Source organism: Thunnus albacares, chromosome 7, assembly GCF_914725855.1.
Source record: "Thunnus albacares chromosome 7, fThuAlb1.1, whole genome shotgun sequence".
NCBI classification, from domain to species: domain Eukaryota; kingdom Metazoa; phylum Chordata; class Actinopteri; order Scombriformes; family Scombridae; genus Thunnus; species Thunnus albacares.
In genome coordinates, this window is record NC_058112.1 from 25585929 (window position 1) to 25604294 (window position 18366).

The 18366-nt window shown below is 39.9% G+C and overlaps 1 protein-coding gene across 6 annotated transcripts in view; it reads right to left on the reverse strand.

Annotated features, from left to right (window-relative positions):
- peak1 (pseudopodium-enriched atypical kinase 1) overlaps positions 1–18366 on the reverse strand; it is a 110525-nt gene that overhangs the window by 26783 nt on the left and 65376 nt on the right. For 5 of the 6 annotated variants that reach the window (XM_044356130.1, XM_044356131.1, XM_044356127.1 and 2 more), the window contains one exon: positions 1323–4843. In XM_044356130.1, coding sequence (XP_044212065.1) covers positions 1323–4708 — 3386 coding nt within the window. In that variant the 5' untranslated portion in view covers positions 4709–4843. Of the gene's footprint in view, positions 1–1322; positions 4844–11579; positions 11649–18366 lie in introns of all 6 variants that reach the window. The other variant, XM_044356128.1, reaches the window with a different exon arrangement.

The window sequence follows — 18366 nt, forward strand, 5'->3', positions numbered from 1 at the left end:
TTAGTTTCTAGTATATTTTCAATAGAGTAATTGATGGCACCAGGTAGAGAAATAGCGAACTAAGAATTTCATTGCATTGATAACTTGTTTATTCTTGCATATGACAATAAAGCCTTTGAATCCTTTCAATATGGGTTATCTTTATCTGCCACTATTACTCACGCTACTCACACTTACTTCAGGAAGCTAAACACAAAGGGCAACAGCAGGTCAAAGACAAATAATTAACTTATTATGCAAGAATACAGTGACTAAACAGGAGTGGACTGATGAGTGAGTATGTGTTGTGTGTGTGTGTGTCTGGTTGGGTGAGTGAGAATTTGATGCATTTTGAGTAGCTGAAGGGAATATGCCATCTAAAGAAGTGATTAATAGAGTAAAGGTCGATCTGACTGCTGTTGGGTGACTTGTAACAAACGGAGGTCCCCTCCTGGAGGGAGAACCACTGACCACAGATCCTGCTGTTCACGAAATAGATGACATTAGGGAAGAGACCACATACACTGCACAACCCATACAGTTGACTGGGCAAGTGGGTGAGCAGACATGCCAAATTAAGATCAAACACCTCTAGAATCTGTTATGAAGGATCTGTATGATAGGGAGAGAAGCACCCCTGGCACTTTGGAGGAGCAACTGGCAAAGGTTGAGCATCTTCATTTGAGCTGGGTCCCATGAGTGCACTGAAGGGAATGCATGCGGGTAATGGTAATACAGGCTTTGCATGCGAAATGATTCATTAGATCAGCAAGAGTTGATGTACTATAGGCAGGGCATGTGTGAACTGAGTTGATAGATTATTAAGAATTCCACTAGAGGCCTTAAAGAGAGAGGCATCTTGAAATAAACATTTGTGAAAAAACAATATCTATCTCACAGACGCCAAAAGCCCTAACCCTTTCTACAGGACTTCAATAATAGCATAAGTGCATTTTGTCAAAATCCTACAGGTATACAAATCTATTCCATGCACATATGCGTACCTTGCAAATGAAAAGAACACATTCTTGATCCCCTTTCCAATTACATACAGACATATCCACAATAAACACTTCACTTTTTGGTTTCAGATTATCCATGAATTCTCTGTAATGGGGATTTAGTTTAGCAACTTTATATTTTCTCTAACAAATAAATCCAAGTATTCTGATGAAAATCCATATTTATCTTTATCATATTACCAACTGTATAAACATAGTTGTAAACACACTGATTACTATGAAGTACTACTATTACAGGCTTGACTCTGGTCACTGAGGCATATTTTAATATTGTGGTGTCTGAAGAGTAAATAAAACCTTAGAAAATCCCGGACAAAATACCTCATGTCCTTGCTGTTGAGATCGCCTCCAGTGGTGTGTGATGGTGGTGTTCGCCCTGGGCTCGAAGGTCTGGGCTCCTTGCTCTCATCAGGTGTCAGTAGTGCAGTTTCTCTGCACTCCTCTACTCTTAATTCTCCTTCTCCATCACCAGGAGTGCTGCCACTCTCTGGTTTGCAGGTGAATATGATGGTTGGTTTCTGAGTGGGATCCTCAGGTTTGGCCTCGGTGAACCACTGGTGATGTTGAATTGGTGGTGGTGGAAGCATGTGAATGACTGTTCCATCGAGCCCAACCAGCTTCCCTTTCTCCTTCTCTCTCTCCACCTTCTCTCTCTGTTCGTCCTCCTCTTTCCGCCGACGAAAAAAGCTCTTGAAGGAGATCCAACGTTTGGGTTTGGAACTTTCTGTTGAAATACGTCTCCCCTCTCCACCTGGACTTGCTTCACCTTCACTGGGTCGTACAGGAGAACTGGAAGCGGAGCTCTTGGTCCAGTTGCCAAAGTGTCTCTGGAGGATATTAGAAGCATGGTAAGGGGAAGATGTAGATCTGGGAGGGGGGAAGGGGGCATTTGGCTCTGACCGGGTGCTGGAGAGTGTAACAGCAGCAGAGGCACTCTGGGATTTAGACAAAACTTTCGAGGGTGTGTCCTTCTTGGGTTTGGAAAGACAGCCATCAGTTGCAGAGAAGAGAGACTTGGGTCGTGTGAGTGTCTCCTTCATGGCATCAGGTGGCAGGGCGTACAGCTCCTCAGAACCAAAAGTTTTGTCATGTGCTGAAGGTGACTCTGGAGGAGACTGAGGAGGCTGGATGGAGGCCACAATCTGTGAGAGCACAGCACTGGCCTCCTCCCTGTGGCTTACCACTGTCCCAGAAGACAAAACTAAGTCTGTATCATCATCATTACTGTAAATAGTGTCTCCACTTGTCTTGCAAGTGCGTGAAACAGCATTAGCAGTGGGGCTGTTTTTAGGTAGGTTTGCAGTAATGGCAAGAATGGCAGGGGAATTAATTGACGCAGTGGGAGAGAGAGCCCCAACAGTGGAGCTCATCACAGTGCTTGTCACAGTGCTAGAGTCTGTAGTGGTTCTAGGTTGTAAATTTGGTGCTTTTGACAATGCTTCAAGTGGAGCTTTTGTCTCCTCAAAAGAAGCTCTCTCTGATGTGCCTCTACCAGAGATGGTTTTCTCTGTTGAGGAGGACTGGACACTTTCAGAAGATCCAATCTCTTCATAAGTATGACTGGTCACCCTACTACCTACCCCTTTTGGCTGGTGCAGTTCCCCACTGAGTCCCAAGAAGCTCTTGTACACAGCTAAGTTGTCATAAGCGCTTGGATTGATAACGATAGGTACCTTTACAGCATTCTTGGAGCTGCGGGCATAGGCTGGCTCATCTCGGATAATAATGGGAAAAGGAGGCATGCCTGCGTTATTGAAACTGTTGAACTTGATCTCTGATAAGTTTGGGGATTTCACTGGTACAGTGCGGGAGGAAGACAGCCCAGCAATGGGAGAAGTGGGAGCTGACTTGTGGCTGAAGTGTTGAAAAGGGATGGAGGGGCCAGGAGTACTCCCAACCCCCAGATCCACTTTAGGTATCTTTTGGCGAGGACTTGTGCTTGATGTCCACACTTCTTGGTAGCGTATGCTCCCTAATTTCTTTCGGGAGGTACTTGAGGGGGCAATAGATGTGGTTGATGTTGGCTTCACAGGCGAAGATGGAGAAATAGGGGAGGTTGGAGACAGGGACTGACCTAAAGGAGTGCTACAGAATGATGTAGGGCTGGAAGGCATTGACAGGTTTTTGGGTTTTGGAGTAGAGTCTGGAATCTGTTCGTCTTTGTTGGCCATAGATGCTGACACATCCACTACAGTATAAGGCTTACAGATAAGCGATTTTTCCAGATTCACTACACGGTATGGTTTAGCTTGCTCCTCTGTAGGACTAAAACTGATAGTAACTGGTTGACCTGGAAGGGCTTGAGGCATTGCCGCACCTTCTCTGCCATCCTGTTCTTCTAATCTAATGGCCAGGACAGCTTTGTGTGTTTCAGCCACCTTGAGTGGACTCAGCGCTCTGTGGACGGGCTCCTTTTTTGGAGGAGAAGTGCAAGGGACAGGTGCTTTGGAGGATGTGGGAGAATGCAAGCCATTTCGAAGAGCACAGGACACACTGCTCCCACTGCTAGAGGTTGTCCGAGAATCCTCTGGTAGTGATGACGATGACTCTGGAGAAGTGGTGGACTCTGAATTTGTGAGGAAACCACTGCCTTGCATGTCACGAGGTCCATAGGGAAGAAGAGCTCCATTGGAGTCCATGGAGGGGTATCCATTCAAGATCTCATCATAGCTATCATCATAGTCTACCGCACAAATCCGCTGTAGTGAGCGGTTGCGCAGTGGAACGGTATTCCACTTTTTTCCTGCAGCAAAGGGCACCGGAGACAATGTGGCTGCACGGAAATGTGCAAATCGTGGTTGGCCTCGCATACGGATCTCCATGGCTAGTAACTCTTCATCACTTTCATCCCAGCTCTCATGTTCATCATCATCCCTTTCAGATTCTTCCTCCTCATCCTCCTCATCCTCATCATCTTCGCCTTCACTAGAAAATTCTGGGTAGCAAAAGCGACCCCCTTCTGCACTGATGATGTCTGTGCTATCACTAAGGGATACCCGTTTTTGAGCAGAGCCACCACCGCTACTGCTGCTTCCCATGGCAAGACAGCTTGAGGCTGGAAGGCCTCTTTCCAAGGACCGTTGGTATGAGCTACTGATTCGCCCCCAGAACAAGTCTTTAGAGACAGAAAGATGCATGGGGTTTGGGCCGGGGCCTAATCCAGCAATCTCTTTTAGGACATCTGTCAGTCCACTGTTGTTGTTTTTTCCACTAGGGGTCCTTGGGCTAAGTTGTCCATAACCTTCAATCTCCTCAACGCCATCCTCTCCTTCGTTGTTGTTGCTAGGACCACCTGGCCTCTTACAATTCAGTCCATTGCGATTCCAGACCGCGAAGGCTGATGTTTTGCCCTGTTCTATTACATTTGTTGGTCGTTGCATGTTGCCATCTGAATCCAGTCCTGCAGAAGAGCAGGGCAGCATCATAGTTGGCTTAACAGCAATGGTTGGCTTCTTAGCCACTGGTGGACGGAAGTGTCCTGAGCGGGAAGACCCACTGCCAGCCCTCTGGGAGTTGTTGGCAAGGTTAGGGTTGGCTCTGGCTCCAGCAGGGGGTGGAATCTGTTGCTGAGATGCTGGAGCCCTCTGCTCAGAGGGATGCTTCCCTCCACCACTCTGGGCCAGACAGTGCAGACTCTTAGGTTTAAAGCAGTTCTTGCACTCGCCTGGTTTCCACACGTGCTCGGTGAATGTGCTGCAGGCGGACATGGCTGCTGTTCCTGTGAGGCAGCCTGCTGGGTCAGTGGACAGGAAACCCCTCCATGAAGCTACTGGCTACAGGAACTAACTGTAGTACAACAATGATGAACTTTACTCAAGCCTCAAACATTGGGGATACCAGACCTGAAAAAGAGAACAGAAGAGGAAGGCATAAATAAAACGTATTTTTAATAAATAAATTTGTATTTTTTGTTAATTAAATTTAAAATATTCATTTGATTTAGTTGCAATTTAATGCATCACTTCACTGCACAGAGTAGTTATGAATGTAGTTAATTAAAAAGGTATGCCCATGCAGGAACAAACTACTGAACCAAACAAGGAAAATTAGATCCCGCTATACAATTACAATTGTCACACACACAACTGAACTGAAATAAAGAGGGAAGCAGAAACATAAACTGTGTGAGAGAGAGAATGAATTAGGAAGGCAGTGCTACACTGTCTCCATTAGGTGGCACACTTTCTCTACTGAGCAGCCAATCTATCCTATGGGGCAGCAATCTGTCTCCTGCTAACTCACAACTGGACCTATAAGACACAAAAAGCAGAGGGGCAGAAGTGAAGAGGATTAAGAGAGCTTATTTCTGAATTGTTGTCTTGTATTGTTGGCTGTTTCAGCCAGGCTTAGGTGAGATACAGGTACTGATATTGTCATTTAATCAAAACTTCCAATGTCTTAAAGTCTATGAACTAGAACGGTTACATAGAGGATGGAAATAAAATGTGCTTTAGCTGAGTTCACGTGTACTGAGGTCTGACAATGCCATGGAGAAAGAGTTTTTCAGACTCATGTATTTACAGTGCAGTCTGTAAATAGTAGAAGGGTACCCAGGCTTTGTGGTTTTGGCTCTGTTTTCTAGCACACTAGATTTGAAATCAATTAACAACTCAGGGGATTAAAGTGATTATGGGTGCTTAGTAACAACCACACTGGAACTGTGTAGGATAAGTAACTCTTTCCATATGTAATCACCACAGATTTAGGACAATGAAGCAAGATATGATCCTAAACATAAAGACAATGAAAGGAGTTCTTCGGGCTGTTCAACTGTTCAAGGCAGTCCCCAGACTTTTCACTTGCTGAGGTCCAGACTGAAGGGAAAAGCCCCCAAAACCAGCAAAAACTGAAGAAGGCTGCAATAAGACCATACCAATGAACATACCAAGGTGCATACCAAGAATCAAGAACTTAAGGAATTGGTTGCAAAGACTATGCAATCACATATCAAGCATAATGACTCACTTTAATTTAATTTTAGTTTCTTCAATACAATTTGGACCCCTAAAGGTAAAAAAATGCTCCAATTTCAACATTGTGAATGTTAACTTCAAATATGGCGGTCGGCGCTTGCACCATACAGTAATTCTTTCATTTCAAATCCAAAACAAGCACATTACCAAAACATCAAAATACAAGAAAAAACAAAAGGTTACTCTCCTAATACTGTACTACATACAGGCAATAAACTGTCAGTCTTTAATATTCAGACGTATGATACAAAAAAATGGTTGCAAAGCCAACTACATAATTTATGTGTTGTTTCTAAACTTGTTTAATAGTCTATCAACCTACATAGAGTACAAATGAAATAGGTTTAAAATCAACACCATTCAGTCTTTGTGAGATAACAAAGGCTGACATTTAAAAACTCGAGCACAAGCATGGTCTCCTCAGGTTATCGGCTCCAGTGCATATCAGGTGCATCCTGTTTTCTCGGTCAGCCAGGTCACACTTTGTGGCATTGGGATACCACATCCTTTCTTTTTTTTAAATTACACAGTTCAAAAGTACTGTGTTTCCCATCTATCACACACAGACAAAACAACTTTGGTAAAACTTTATGGGTCCGACAGATATTTACTGGTAAAGAAGTGCGCAAATACAGTGATGGCTACTTTCATCTGTTTATAGTTAAATAAGGGAAACGTAGGATTAAAGTTCTTTGTGGAACACTTGTTACCATTTTTTTAAGTCACACTCTTGAAATGAAATCTTTAATCTACTGGAGACGGAAAATCCATTTGTATTAAAAAATTGCTTTTTTTTCTCCTTAGTGGTGTGATACTCAAACAACCAAATAAAACCAAGCCATACTATGAAAGCTTGTTTAATAACTACACAACCTGGTACAGTTTTCACAGTATTTTTTATACCTGAAGCCTGCCCTGGACAGGTCCTTAAAGCACAGTACTATAATTTTTAAACAAAGGACACCATTAAGGTGTAAGGGTACAACATAAAATATCATAAACCTTGAGTATAGAAAGTAAGAATACTTTCTTACTAGAATTCGGGTTAGAATTAAATTTCATACAGAGAAAATGCATAAAGCATAAAGCTTAAATCTGAGTTTAGTAACCTCCTAAGAGAATATGCCTGATGGAGGTGCACAACACATGAGTATTCAAAAAATGTGAAAATTCAGAAAGAATTGGTAGAAGCACTGCAAGTGTCACAATACTGTGGTGTTACTGTTGGCTTGTAGAAACGTGGTGAATTCTGTGATTTTGTCTTGGGTTAAATGTCAGCTTAGTCACATACAGTCCAATACAGTCGAAAGGAGGCAATTGCAGTTTTGGTGTTTTCATTTTTCTAGTTCAGTCAAAAAATACACTCCACTGTAAGCCATGAAGCTATCTCAAAATATGATTTGAGATAATATGTACAGCTGATGATATGTAAAAATGTGAACATGTAGGCCTCTAGATTTAATATTGAGGTCTATAGTAATTCTATCGTTACAAAGACATCTTGATCTCAATGATATTACCCAATTAAATAAAGGTTATGCTAGATACAAGGCATTCAGATTAATAGTTTTTATTTAGAGGTTAATTGTTCCCTTTGAGGCTATGGATCACACACACGTTCTCTTGACCACAGCCTTGGAATCTAATTGGGTGATATTTTGACACAAAAATGATCGAGGAGCTTGTATAACAGTTATAGTTATCCTAAAAAATAAAGTAAAAATTAAAATAAAAACTCAAAACTAGAAACATTTTAAAAGCCTACTTCTGCTGTAGACTGTTCCTGGCTTCTATCAAAAATCGGCTTTTCTTGCATGGACACCTATCAAAGGTTTACAGTTCTCTCCCTCAGCCAGTAAAACCTGATTAAATGATCTCTGCTAGAGCAATATTCTATTGGCTGGGGTGAGATAGCTCATTCAGCTCTGTTTGATGTGTAAAAGCTGCCAAAAGATTATTATACAATACTTGGCCTGAATACACTGTTTGGCCAATGGTGTACTTCAGGGGAGGTAACCTATACACAGAGTGAGGAAGTTCATTCTTACACATTGCTTGACTTTGGACGATAATAAACCAAAGTAAACAAACAATGACCACACTAACACTGCACAATAACTTCCTGAAGACCTCAATTCACAAAAAGTGAATGACAGCTCCGTGTTCTCTTCTCTTCTGCTCTGATATATTAACAAAACTAATATAACCTTAAGCAAAGCAAAAGGAAAAACATGTGATCACTGCTGTGCTTTTATGGGTGACCAAAACCTGCATTTCATCAAATAAAGCTCAGGCTATGACTCATTGTTGGGCTGATGCTGACAGGGACGAGTAAATCAGTCTTTTCATCCATCTAACAAGGTCATGGGTGTCAGATCCTGTACGGAAGGATGTTACCATGACAACACCCTGGACCTGCCCAGGGCCTGAAACAATAGAGCAGGAACTCCTGAATGAAAGTTTGCTGATCAAGTCTTGATGGGTGGGAGAAGATTTATCCTGTCACATTGTACAGATTGCATCCTCACAGGAACTAAACACTGTAATTCAAACAATATTATTCATAACCTGCTGGTGATGTGAAATGTAAGTACTGTGTATTTCTGTGGCAGACTTTCAAAGCTTCATGAGCAACTGTCAGAAAAGCCCCCCCAAAAAAATTAATTACTGAGTCTAATATGTGTCTCTCCACTGTCTGTTACAGTTGAAATCCACTGTTCAATAGATTAAACAAAAGCTCATTTACAACAACAGCATCCAGAATCATTTTCAAGTCCAGGACTCTGTTCTCCTTGAAACATATTAGGACACATTTAAGACTCTGTCTGACACAGATTTAATGCAGCTGTGTTGCACAACAAGTATTTTCCAAATGAGAAAATGGCGAGCAGAGAAAGGCATAAAAAGCGGTATTAACGATAATATTTCAATACTTTTTGCACATTGAGAAAAAGTTGAATTGCTTTTATGAGATCTACACCAGACATACTTTTGTTGGAAAAGATATTATTTCTTCACTGACAGACACTGGAAGAGGTAGGAGAGGGAACAGTTTTCTTTAGAAATCAAGATAAAGAATCCTTATTGTGTTTACTTTCTTCAAAGCAGTGAGATGGAATTATGAAAAGCAGCTCCCATGGTGCATTATAATAAGATAATTCAGTTTTTCATGCTTTTTGAGTTTCTGATCACGCTTCTGGAACTCCAGAAATATCAGATATCCAATATACGTCACATACACTTACGCGCCGACAGAAACCCTCAGTGGCGGATGTGACAGCATATTTTACTTTTCTCTCAGCCATCATTAAAATTCTGCTGGTGTTTTGATTTCTTTTTTTTTTCTTCCCCTTGCCTACACAGTGGGGGCTGCTAATGACACTGCCTCTATCATCCAGCGAAACTTACTTATATTTTAGTTTCTCATTAAGCCAAAGGCAAAAAAGTAGTGCCATGTTGTTAGTGACAAGACCTCACAACATCTAATCTGGGATGACAGTTATGCCTTAGGGAAAGCAACAATCCCATCTGCCCAACAATCCTTTCCTAAACCATGCAGTCCAGTATTTTTAGTTCACGCAGCTCACAGTGCAGGGCATATCATTTAAATATGATATGAGGTGGGAAACCTCTCTGATACAAGCAATCCCTCTCACTTATGTAATCGCCTTTGTCAGTTTTGTTTGAACATGAAAATGATTCTATTTCTAGTTATACTCTCTTTGCAATAAAAATGTTCTTGCTCATGGCCATCAGCCAAATAATGGACTGCTATTTTTGTGTTACTTGCATTATGTAACATATATTACACAACACAATTGAAATGTGATGAATTACGATACAGCAAACTGATTTCAAAATAAAACCCTCACCACAAAACATTTTCAGTATTTACAGGAGAGATGTGTTGCATAAATACAATAAATAAACCCAATTTAGTGCTACTAAAACACTCTTTTGTACATCTACTGTGAACATTATATTTTTCTTCTCAGGTGTTTGGGGTTGTTCTGTAATATTGACTGTGTCTCATTGATTCAGTCTTTGCGTGTGTCCACAGTGTGACTCTGCACCATCTTTGATTAGAGAGATATGAAGCAGCACTAAGCCACCAGCGATTATTGGAAAAACGGGGCGGATGCATAGACATATTTTCTCTCCTTCTTTGAAATTCTGTCTGTTCGTTTCCACCGGTTTTCCTCTGATTTGACAGTCAAATACTGAGTGAAACCTATGAAATGAATGTGATAATTTGTCTACGTTAGTGTGATATTCTCCTGTCTGCTTGGTTATCCTCCTCAGTCTTGTTTTTGTTTATGACTTCCTTGTTTGCCATGCATATTTGATGAGGCTGAGGAATTACTGTCGATAATTTAAATGGATTCCTTATGTATATGAACTGATTACGGTTTGAGGTAAAAGAACAACTTCTCTCCATCTAAAATATGTATTCTGTAAATAAAATGAGATTTATGTGTGCTCCAAAATCAATGTAAAGCTGAGATCTTTTGCACCTTAAACCACTGTGTTATTCCCATATTTTGCACATTTCTTTTAGCAGTTATGCAAGATTTTGGTTTTAGTTGCACATTCTTGTTTAGGCCCCAGATTTGTCCTAAATCTGCCTAAAAACAAAAACAAGGCAGAGGACAGAATGTGACTGCTCTGCAGCTCTGTAGCTGTAATAATAATCAGGTTATTGCCACACTTCGATTGATGTGTTTACAGGCATTTAATAAAATAATGATGGAAAATGTGGTTAATGTGATTTTATGAATAATGTTCTATTGGAAGAACTTCAAATCCATCCTCATTTTTGTCAACCGAATATTTCATTAGGATAGTTAAAGTTGATGTGTGGAGCTGAGAAAGCAGCGTGGATCAGCACAGTGTGTGTGTGGGAACGAGCCGCTCATAAGAAGAGCTGAAGCCTAGTTTATTTGTTCGCCCAGCAGAATGCCGCATCCCCCTGCGCTACAGTTATTTTGTTTTATGAATGGTCAATTACATGTGTCAACATACTGTTCTCCGCTTTGCATGTTAGACTGGCTGAAATCATCTGGCAGCGCACATTATAGCTCCTATTCACATAATTGTGTCTGTTGTGGGCCAGACGAGTTTAGATTGTCTGCCAGTTCAGATGAAGAACACCATTTTTTAATGTTTTTGTTACATGTACATGGATAATTTACCTTTTGGTAATTCTGAAAAATAATTAGCAGAGAAATTCAGTATTTGTCAGACATTATGGATGACTAACAACCTAAATCCAACAAATGAACGGGAAACTTCCTGTGATCGTTTGTAATTAATGTGTCACATGCCTTGTTTGTTTCAGTTGAAGGCAGTAAATGTTGGCCTTGCCTGTGCTGCACACTGTGTTAGAGTGACATGTGTTTCTTCAAACTTAAATGAATAGATGAGGAAAACTGCATCGGGAGGCAATTTATATTACCCAAGATTTAGAGGGGAGGAATTTTATAAATGTTCATGTGAGACTTTGGTAGTCTATTGCCGGTGGTGACAACCAAATGTGTTTAATTTGAGATAGATAACATCATGAAAAGTCTGTAAAAACACAGAGGTCTCTATGTCTAGTCCTTACTTAGCTGTTATGTAGCATGTCTCTGCTTGGAAGAGGGATCTCATTCCTCCTGGTGTGTCAATAGGTCACCTACAGCGAGTGAATGAGAGGAGCAATAATGAAGTTTTAATGTTCAGCACACGTACACAGCGCCGTTCTACATACTACACGGGGAATTGAGTGCTTGTGTTTAAGTGTGTGTATGTGGACTTTCTAATTGCAACAAGAAATCCTGCTTTTTTTCCCTTAAGAGGCATTTCTAGAAACTATGAATACATTGGAGAAGTGCATGTGTGTGTGATCCAAATAGTATACAACAATACTCATATTCACTGTACGGTATGTGAGCCGCTGCTGACAGACAATGCATATTAACTTTCTGGAGCGAGGAGCTGTGGGAGGTGAAAGGTCAGGTCAATGATACCTCATCACAGAGGTTGCATTTATTAACCCTGTTGTTAACCTCAGCTGCCCTCGAGTCTGTCCGCTCCTCTCCTCTACCGCTTTACGGTTTCTCCTCATTTAATGAGACTCTTCTTTCTCATCTTTGTTTCTTCCTACTCGATTCTCTCTCTTTCAAAGTTTTTCTTTGTTGTTTGTCTTTTCCCCTCTGGTTCAAAATTTCCCTCAGCCTCTCTCCGTCTCCTTGTCCCTACCCACTCACTTTCTATTCACTTTTTATTCAGGCTGGGTTTTTTTTCTCTAGGCTTTTTCTTACTGCTGCCTCTCTCCTGTGAGATATGTAAATCTGCCTTCCCTTCTGTCCCTCTTTGCTTCACAACAGGACTTCAAGATACAACCGTCAGACTTAAATTTTGCAAACCACCACCGTCAAAACCCAAACTAGTGAGTGACCACACGCAGACAACTAACAATAACTTATTATCTAGGTCCTTACCAGCAAACATACCTTCAAGGCACAAGAGACACCAAACCAAAACCAATAACAAGCCTTTCCTGGTGTTTAACTTTTGTATGTGATTCTATTGTATATGGCAGGCAGTTAGGACATCTGCATTCACCACCATGTTTTCGAGACAGGCAGTCTTTGGCTTTCTATGAACATGCATCTGAATATAAATTAAATGCAAATAAATAAATCACATATTTTTCCACATTTTCAACCAGTACGCTTTGTTGCCATTTATGTAAACTGCAACTGATTGTAACCGTTTCTACTGCCACTGAAATGTGCAGTTAATGTGTCTGATGCACCTGCGTTTCATGAACACCTTTTTCTACACCTCTATTGACTGATTGTTGTGAAAACATATAAGAAGAAATTATTTAACACATTGGTATATCTGCAAAAATTGCAGATTTGGCTAAATTGCAGCATTGTATAACTGTGTTTTTATTACATCTAATGTAAACACTTTCAAGTTTATATATATATATGTATAACTTTTTTTTTTTCCCATGTGTGTTTTCAGTGGAAATGAGTGTTCCCATCTGTGCTGTCAAAGTCTCTGATTTGTGAGTCGGCCACAAGAAGATATAAAGAAATTTCACAGCTGTATGAAGACAACTGAGGTTGTTTGCATGCTAAGCATACACAACACAAAAAAAAAAAACACAAATGCAAACACATGCATGATTCAATCCCATATTCCCTATGAAATGCTGAAAATTCAGTGGTGTCACTTGCGGTTTTTCTCTAAATGACAAAAATTCTGAAACAACAAACCAGTCACACAGACGACAAACACCGCACAAACCGACAAAACTTTGCCTCATTAAAAACAAAAGGCTGTCAAATACGACAGGAAGCTCCGGAGCAGGTTTTCTATTGGTTTTCTGCAACTGCAACTCAGTAGTGCAGAGTTAGCAGTTCCGATGAGATGCAGTGTTGGCCGACGATCTGTGACCATCTGCTCATGATTTGATAGCAGCAAACGCTGTCTGGTTTTTTGCCAGGTGAGATATCACACAACACCTGCTGCTTGGTGCCACTACCACCAACACACAAGCCCCGTGGGACTGCAGAGTGAGACCCAGATTTGTACCGGGATAAGAATAACTTCTGAGGAGCGACTGGCGGGTTAGAACTTTATTTACCGAAAGCTACCCCAGTGAGATTAATGCATAAAACATTTTCCTGTGTGTGTGACTTTTTAAAAATAAGAAACAGTTCATGAAATTAGTTGCAGTAAGCAGTGAACCGGCCCAGATCTTCACAATAAGGTGAATGCAATCACTGTGTAATAGGGAAATAGATTACAAAGACAACCACTCAGTGTGACTACTACTTCTCTATCTAACCCCCTGCAGTAACACAGCAACACCGTCTTTAAACTGTATTCAAACCCGATTTAATTGGAGTTGAATATATGTGCTCATTAGGAATTTTAGAATGATTTTAAAATGACTCTCCTGACAACACATAGGACTCCTCTTGAAGTCCTACACGATTACAAATATTGAATCTTAGACAACATCAAGTGTCTTTGCTTAAATGCCGGTTACACAAAGGGAAGTTTTTGAATATAAATGGCCTATTTTTGAACTCCCACACCTATACCATCCTTTCATCTTTTTCATTCATCCTACACACCTGACGTCTTCCTCGTTTCTTCCTTCATCAATTATTGCTCAGTGAACTGATATGCTGGAGAAATACTCACTCTGAGGGTGATAAAGCATTTGGGACCTGTCAAAGACAGACTGCGAAGATGTCACTGTACATTTAGCAACCAGTACATTTCAGCCAGAGAAGAGTACCACCACTCCAACCCCATTTCTACCCCCGTTTGGTTAAACTGATCCAGACTCCGGAAGACGAGTGTATGGCAGTTTGACTGGCTAGATGGAGAGAAGGGGAATCGATAATAGTGTCTGTAGGTGTGTGCTAGAGTGTGTGTGTGTGTTTGCAACCAGCAAACAAACACACACTCGCTCGCAAACAAACACTGTGACTGCAGGAGACGGGGCGAGACAATGTATGCAAATGTCTGAAGTGTCTGATGGTGAGCTTGTGAGAAGGCGAGAAAGTAAGAGAAATGCTATTTCTCTGCATCTTTAAAGAGCAATTTAACACCCAGTTTTAGCATGAGCACACCAACTTCACAAATCTAAAAGAAAATGCATTCAAACACAGACTACTACCCTTCATATCTTAGCAAACTAAAAAAAAACCCTCCAAACTCACTTTTTTATCTACAGTGCAGACATATTTGGAAAAAGACAAATAACATCAAATCCAATGAACACCATAGTCTGGAGCCAGGATCATTTGATATAAAGTACAAATACAATTCTTGAAGATCCCCTCCAGACATGTACAGTATTAAGACATATAAAAATACTCTGCTTGGAACAATAATGTGTGTCTGATATGTTTTTTCCACAAAAAAAGTATAATTACTACATTAAAATCCTTAAAATGGCATCTCCTCCTCCTTTCTCATTAAACATTCCAGAATCTATGAATATGTAAATATATTTCATTTCATAAGTTTAACTGCTGGACACAAGATGTCTCCTACTTCACTGAAAAGTCGGTTCTTAGTTTATGTGCACTGGAGGCTTCAAGTTTCCACATCACACTTATGTAATTTGAATATTGGACCGCGATTGGCTTCCAAACTAGCTGTGATGTCATAATTCATGCTCAGATTTTAGGTGAGCACAAAGAAACTTTCCACTTTTAGCAGATGAATGTGAGAACACATCATAAGCATGGGCAGGATTTTTAGTCCAGTCTACGGACATTCACAGATCAAGGAGGTAGCTCAGTGACGATACCACAGCAATATGGTGTTCACAGGTAGAGTTTTTCTAATGCCAATTAATTTTTTTTTAAATCCCACATTTCAATAGAACACCTTGAGAGCAACATCACTCTTGTTTGGAAAAAAGTGTTATTATTCCAACACCAACAGTTAAACATTCTGTTGCTAGTAGCAACCACTTCAGGCACAGTTTCATGACTGCTATAACTTTATTCACTGTTTTGTCAGATGTGACCAACAAATATTCACAGGCATCTTTAAGCTAGTCTATAAATGTCCTCGTTGGACCATTATCTTTAGGTACTCAATTTAACCAACTAACCAACCAAGCCGTTATACAAGCTGTCTGAGGATAATGTGTAAGGTGCTAATACAACATTCTATGCTAACCTGTTAATTTAGTGTTGTACTAACTGCTATATATATCTTACTTATATATTTTTACTTCTGTGAACTAGATTCATTTCTAAAGGGACTTAATGTTGATCTTGGTGATACTTTGTTTTATCCTGGAATGAGGGACAACTTAACTATTTTTTTTCTGTATCCACTTTTCCTTTTACAGTGTAATTTCACTTAAACTTTACAATGCAGTACCTTTGGTCTAAGTCTAACTCTGTTTACTGTATCTTTTTCTGATTCCGATTCGTTATCACTATCACTTGTTGCATTTTATCCAATACTGTTTTCACAGTTTCACAACTGCTTCTAAAAAAAACCTCAAAGCCAACTCGTCTTCAACCTTTATTGGAAGTGTGTTTAGCTCACTACAAAACTGTGTACCTACAAGAATAGTGAAGACAGAATTGTTCTAATTAACGAAACAGCAATATGAATATGTAACATCAAATACACATTAGATGAGTGATTAAGACATCACCAAAAAATATGCTCAAGTTGGTTATGTCAAATAAATTCAACCAAAGCTTAACATGAGGTGTTGAGAGATAATGGATGTACCAGTGAGTGGTGGGAAATTATGAGAAAAACAGAGAATAGACAACAAAAAAGTAAAACAGTGGGTACTGAAAAGAATAGAAGAGCTGGAGATATTGAGATGTAAAGAAGTGAGGCATCAAACCCAGAGACATAATGGTCACTTTAAAATTTCAAATCAGGTTCTACTTCTCCACTGAGGGGTGACGTTTATCCCCTGAGAAAAGTCAGTATGCTGAGGGCATAAGCTCATTTTCCACCCAGAGCGCATTCGTAGAGAGGCATTGGGAGCTGACTGAGCCTGGTACATAATAGTGGAATAACTGAGGCTGAAAGCTGAAGCCATGAGAAGATGGGATATGGGATTTTCTGCCGCTTTATGGCAGAGGGCTTGAATGATAAGACAGCCATGGCAGTGGGATAGACAAGGGCAGATATGAAATATGAACGGAACTGCAGAGCAAGAAGCCGGGCAGATGGAGAAAGCTGTGCACTGAGTTGTTTGTTAAGGCAACAGTAAGCCAGTATCTGCCACTGTGACCACTAGTTTTTTTTTATAAAAGAATCAAATGTCATATGCTCTGTGTTGTATCAGAAGCTTTTAAGATGTTATTCATTGATACAAAACAAAATGGGCCCAGAGCTACAAAATGATGGAGCAGTTACCATGCTTCATGCTTTAGTGTCCATCAACTAGCCTTCTCCTTAATGATAAAAAACTTTACATATAACATAATACTCTCATATTTCTTGTCATTAAGACGGTATTTGTGTTAGTTATGAGAAACCATTCTATTTGATCATTTCCTCGCTGTTTGCTCAGTCCCATCTGTTATTGGTGAAACCATTTCTAAGCTTAATGTGAAAAGAACAAGCTATCACACTAATCCCAATTCATTATTTTTTCTGTTTCATTCTCAAAGAGCAAATACATGCTTTTCCAACTGTGCTTTCAATGCACTGAAGTGCATGCTTCCCTTGCAGGGCCAGAAATAATGTTAAGAGAAATACAATGAAACCTTTAGCTATAAATTACAAAATACATTAAAAAGTCAAAGGCTTTTAACAATCACAAGGTTGGTGGTTCAATGTCCAGATGTAGATGTGAAGTGATTTATAAAATACCTGGGCAATGTTTTTTTCTTTGAATAGGGGTGCAGGGAAAATGGATTTAAATAATAATCGTGATTCTTATCTTGTAAGATTCTGAATCGATTCTCAGTCACGAAAAAAAGTTGATGGAAATGAAAAGGTTGAACATGACCACACGGGTACAGTGCAACACCCATTTAAGAGTTATCTTCTTCAAAAATGGAAAGTCTTTGGGTACATTTTAGATTTATTCTCTTAATAAATATAGTAGCTTTGCAAGATGTATAGGTTAAGTATTTTAGTTTTGCAACTAACGATTAGCCTATTTTAATTATCACTCAACAATCAATAATAAACTGACAATTATTTTCTAGATTAATTGATCAGTTGGTCGGTCTATGAAATTGGTGAAACATGTCACTTTGTTTCCCAAAGCCCAAAGTGACATCCCCAACCCCAACAAACAGTAACAACTCAAATATACTCAGTTTACTGTCATGGAAGACTAAAGAAACCAGAAAATATTCACATTTGAGAAGCTGGAAGCAGAGAATTTGGACAGTTTGTCCTAAAAATGACTCAAAGCGATGAATCGATTGTCAAAATAGCAATACATTTCCTGTTGCTAATCTACTACTCATTGCAGCTCTAAAGTATTTAACAAATACCTCATACTTCATATCACCCACCACCCAGAGACTAATGTTTGTAAAAGTGGAGCACCAAACTCTAACATCAGCTGACTAACATGAACTGCACCACTTTATGAAACTTCCACCCAACACTGACCTGGTCAAGAAAATAATTCTTTCTAACATAGCCTGTTTCATAATAAAAAACCTGCATCTGTAAGGCATTGTGGATTGTTTGCTTGCCCTGATAACTTACTGGACGTTACATCCCACAATCGACTCTGAATCGAATCAACACTGAAAATTGGAATCAATAATGAATTGTCAGATTCCTAGCAAGTTTCTTTGGATAATAGCATCTGCGATTATTTATGAAATGTTGTAACATTGTAAAAACCACTTCATCATATCAGATGA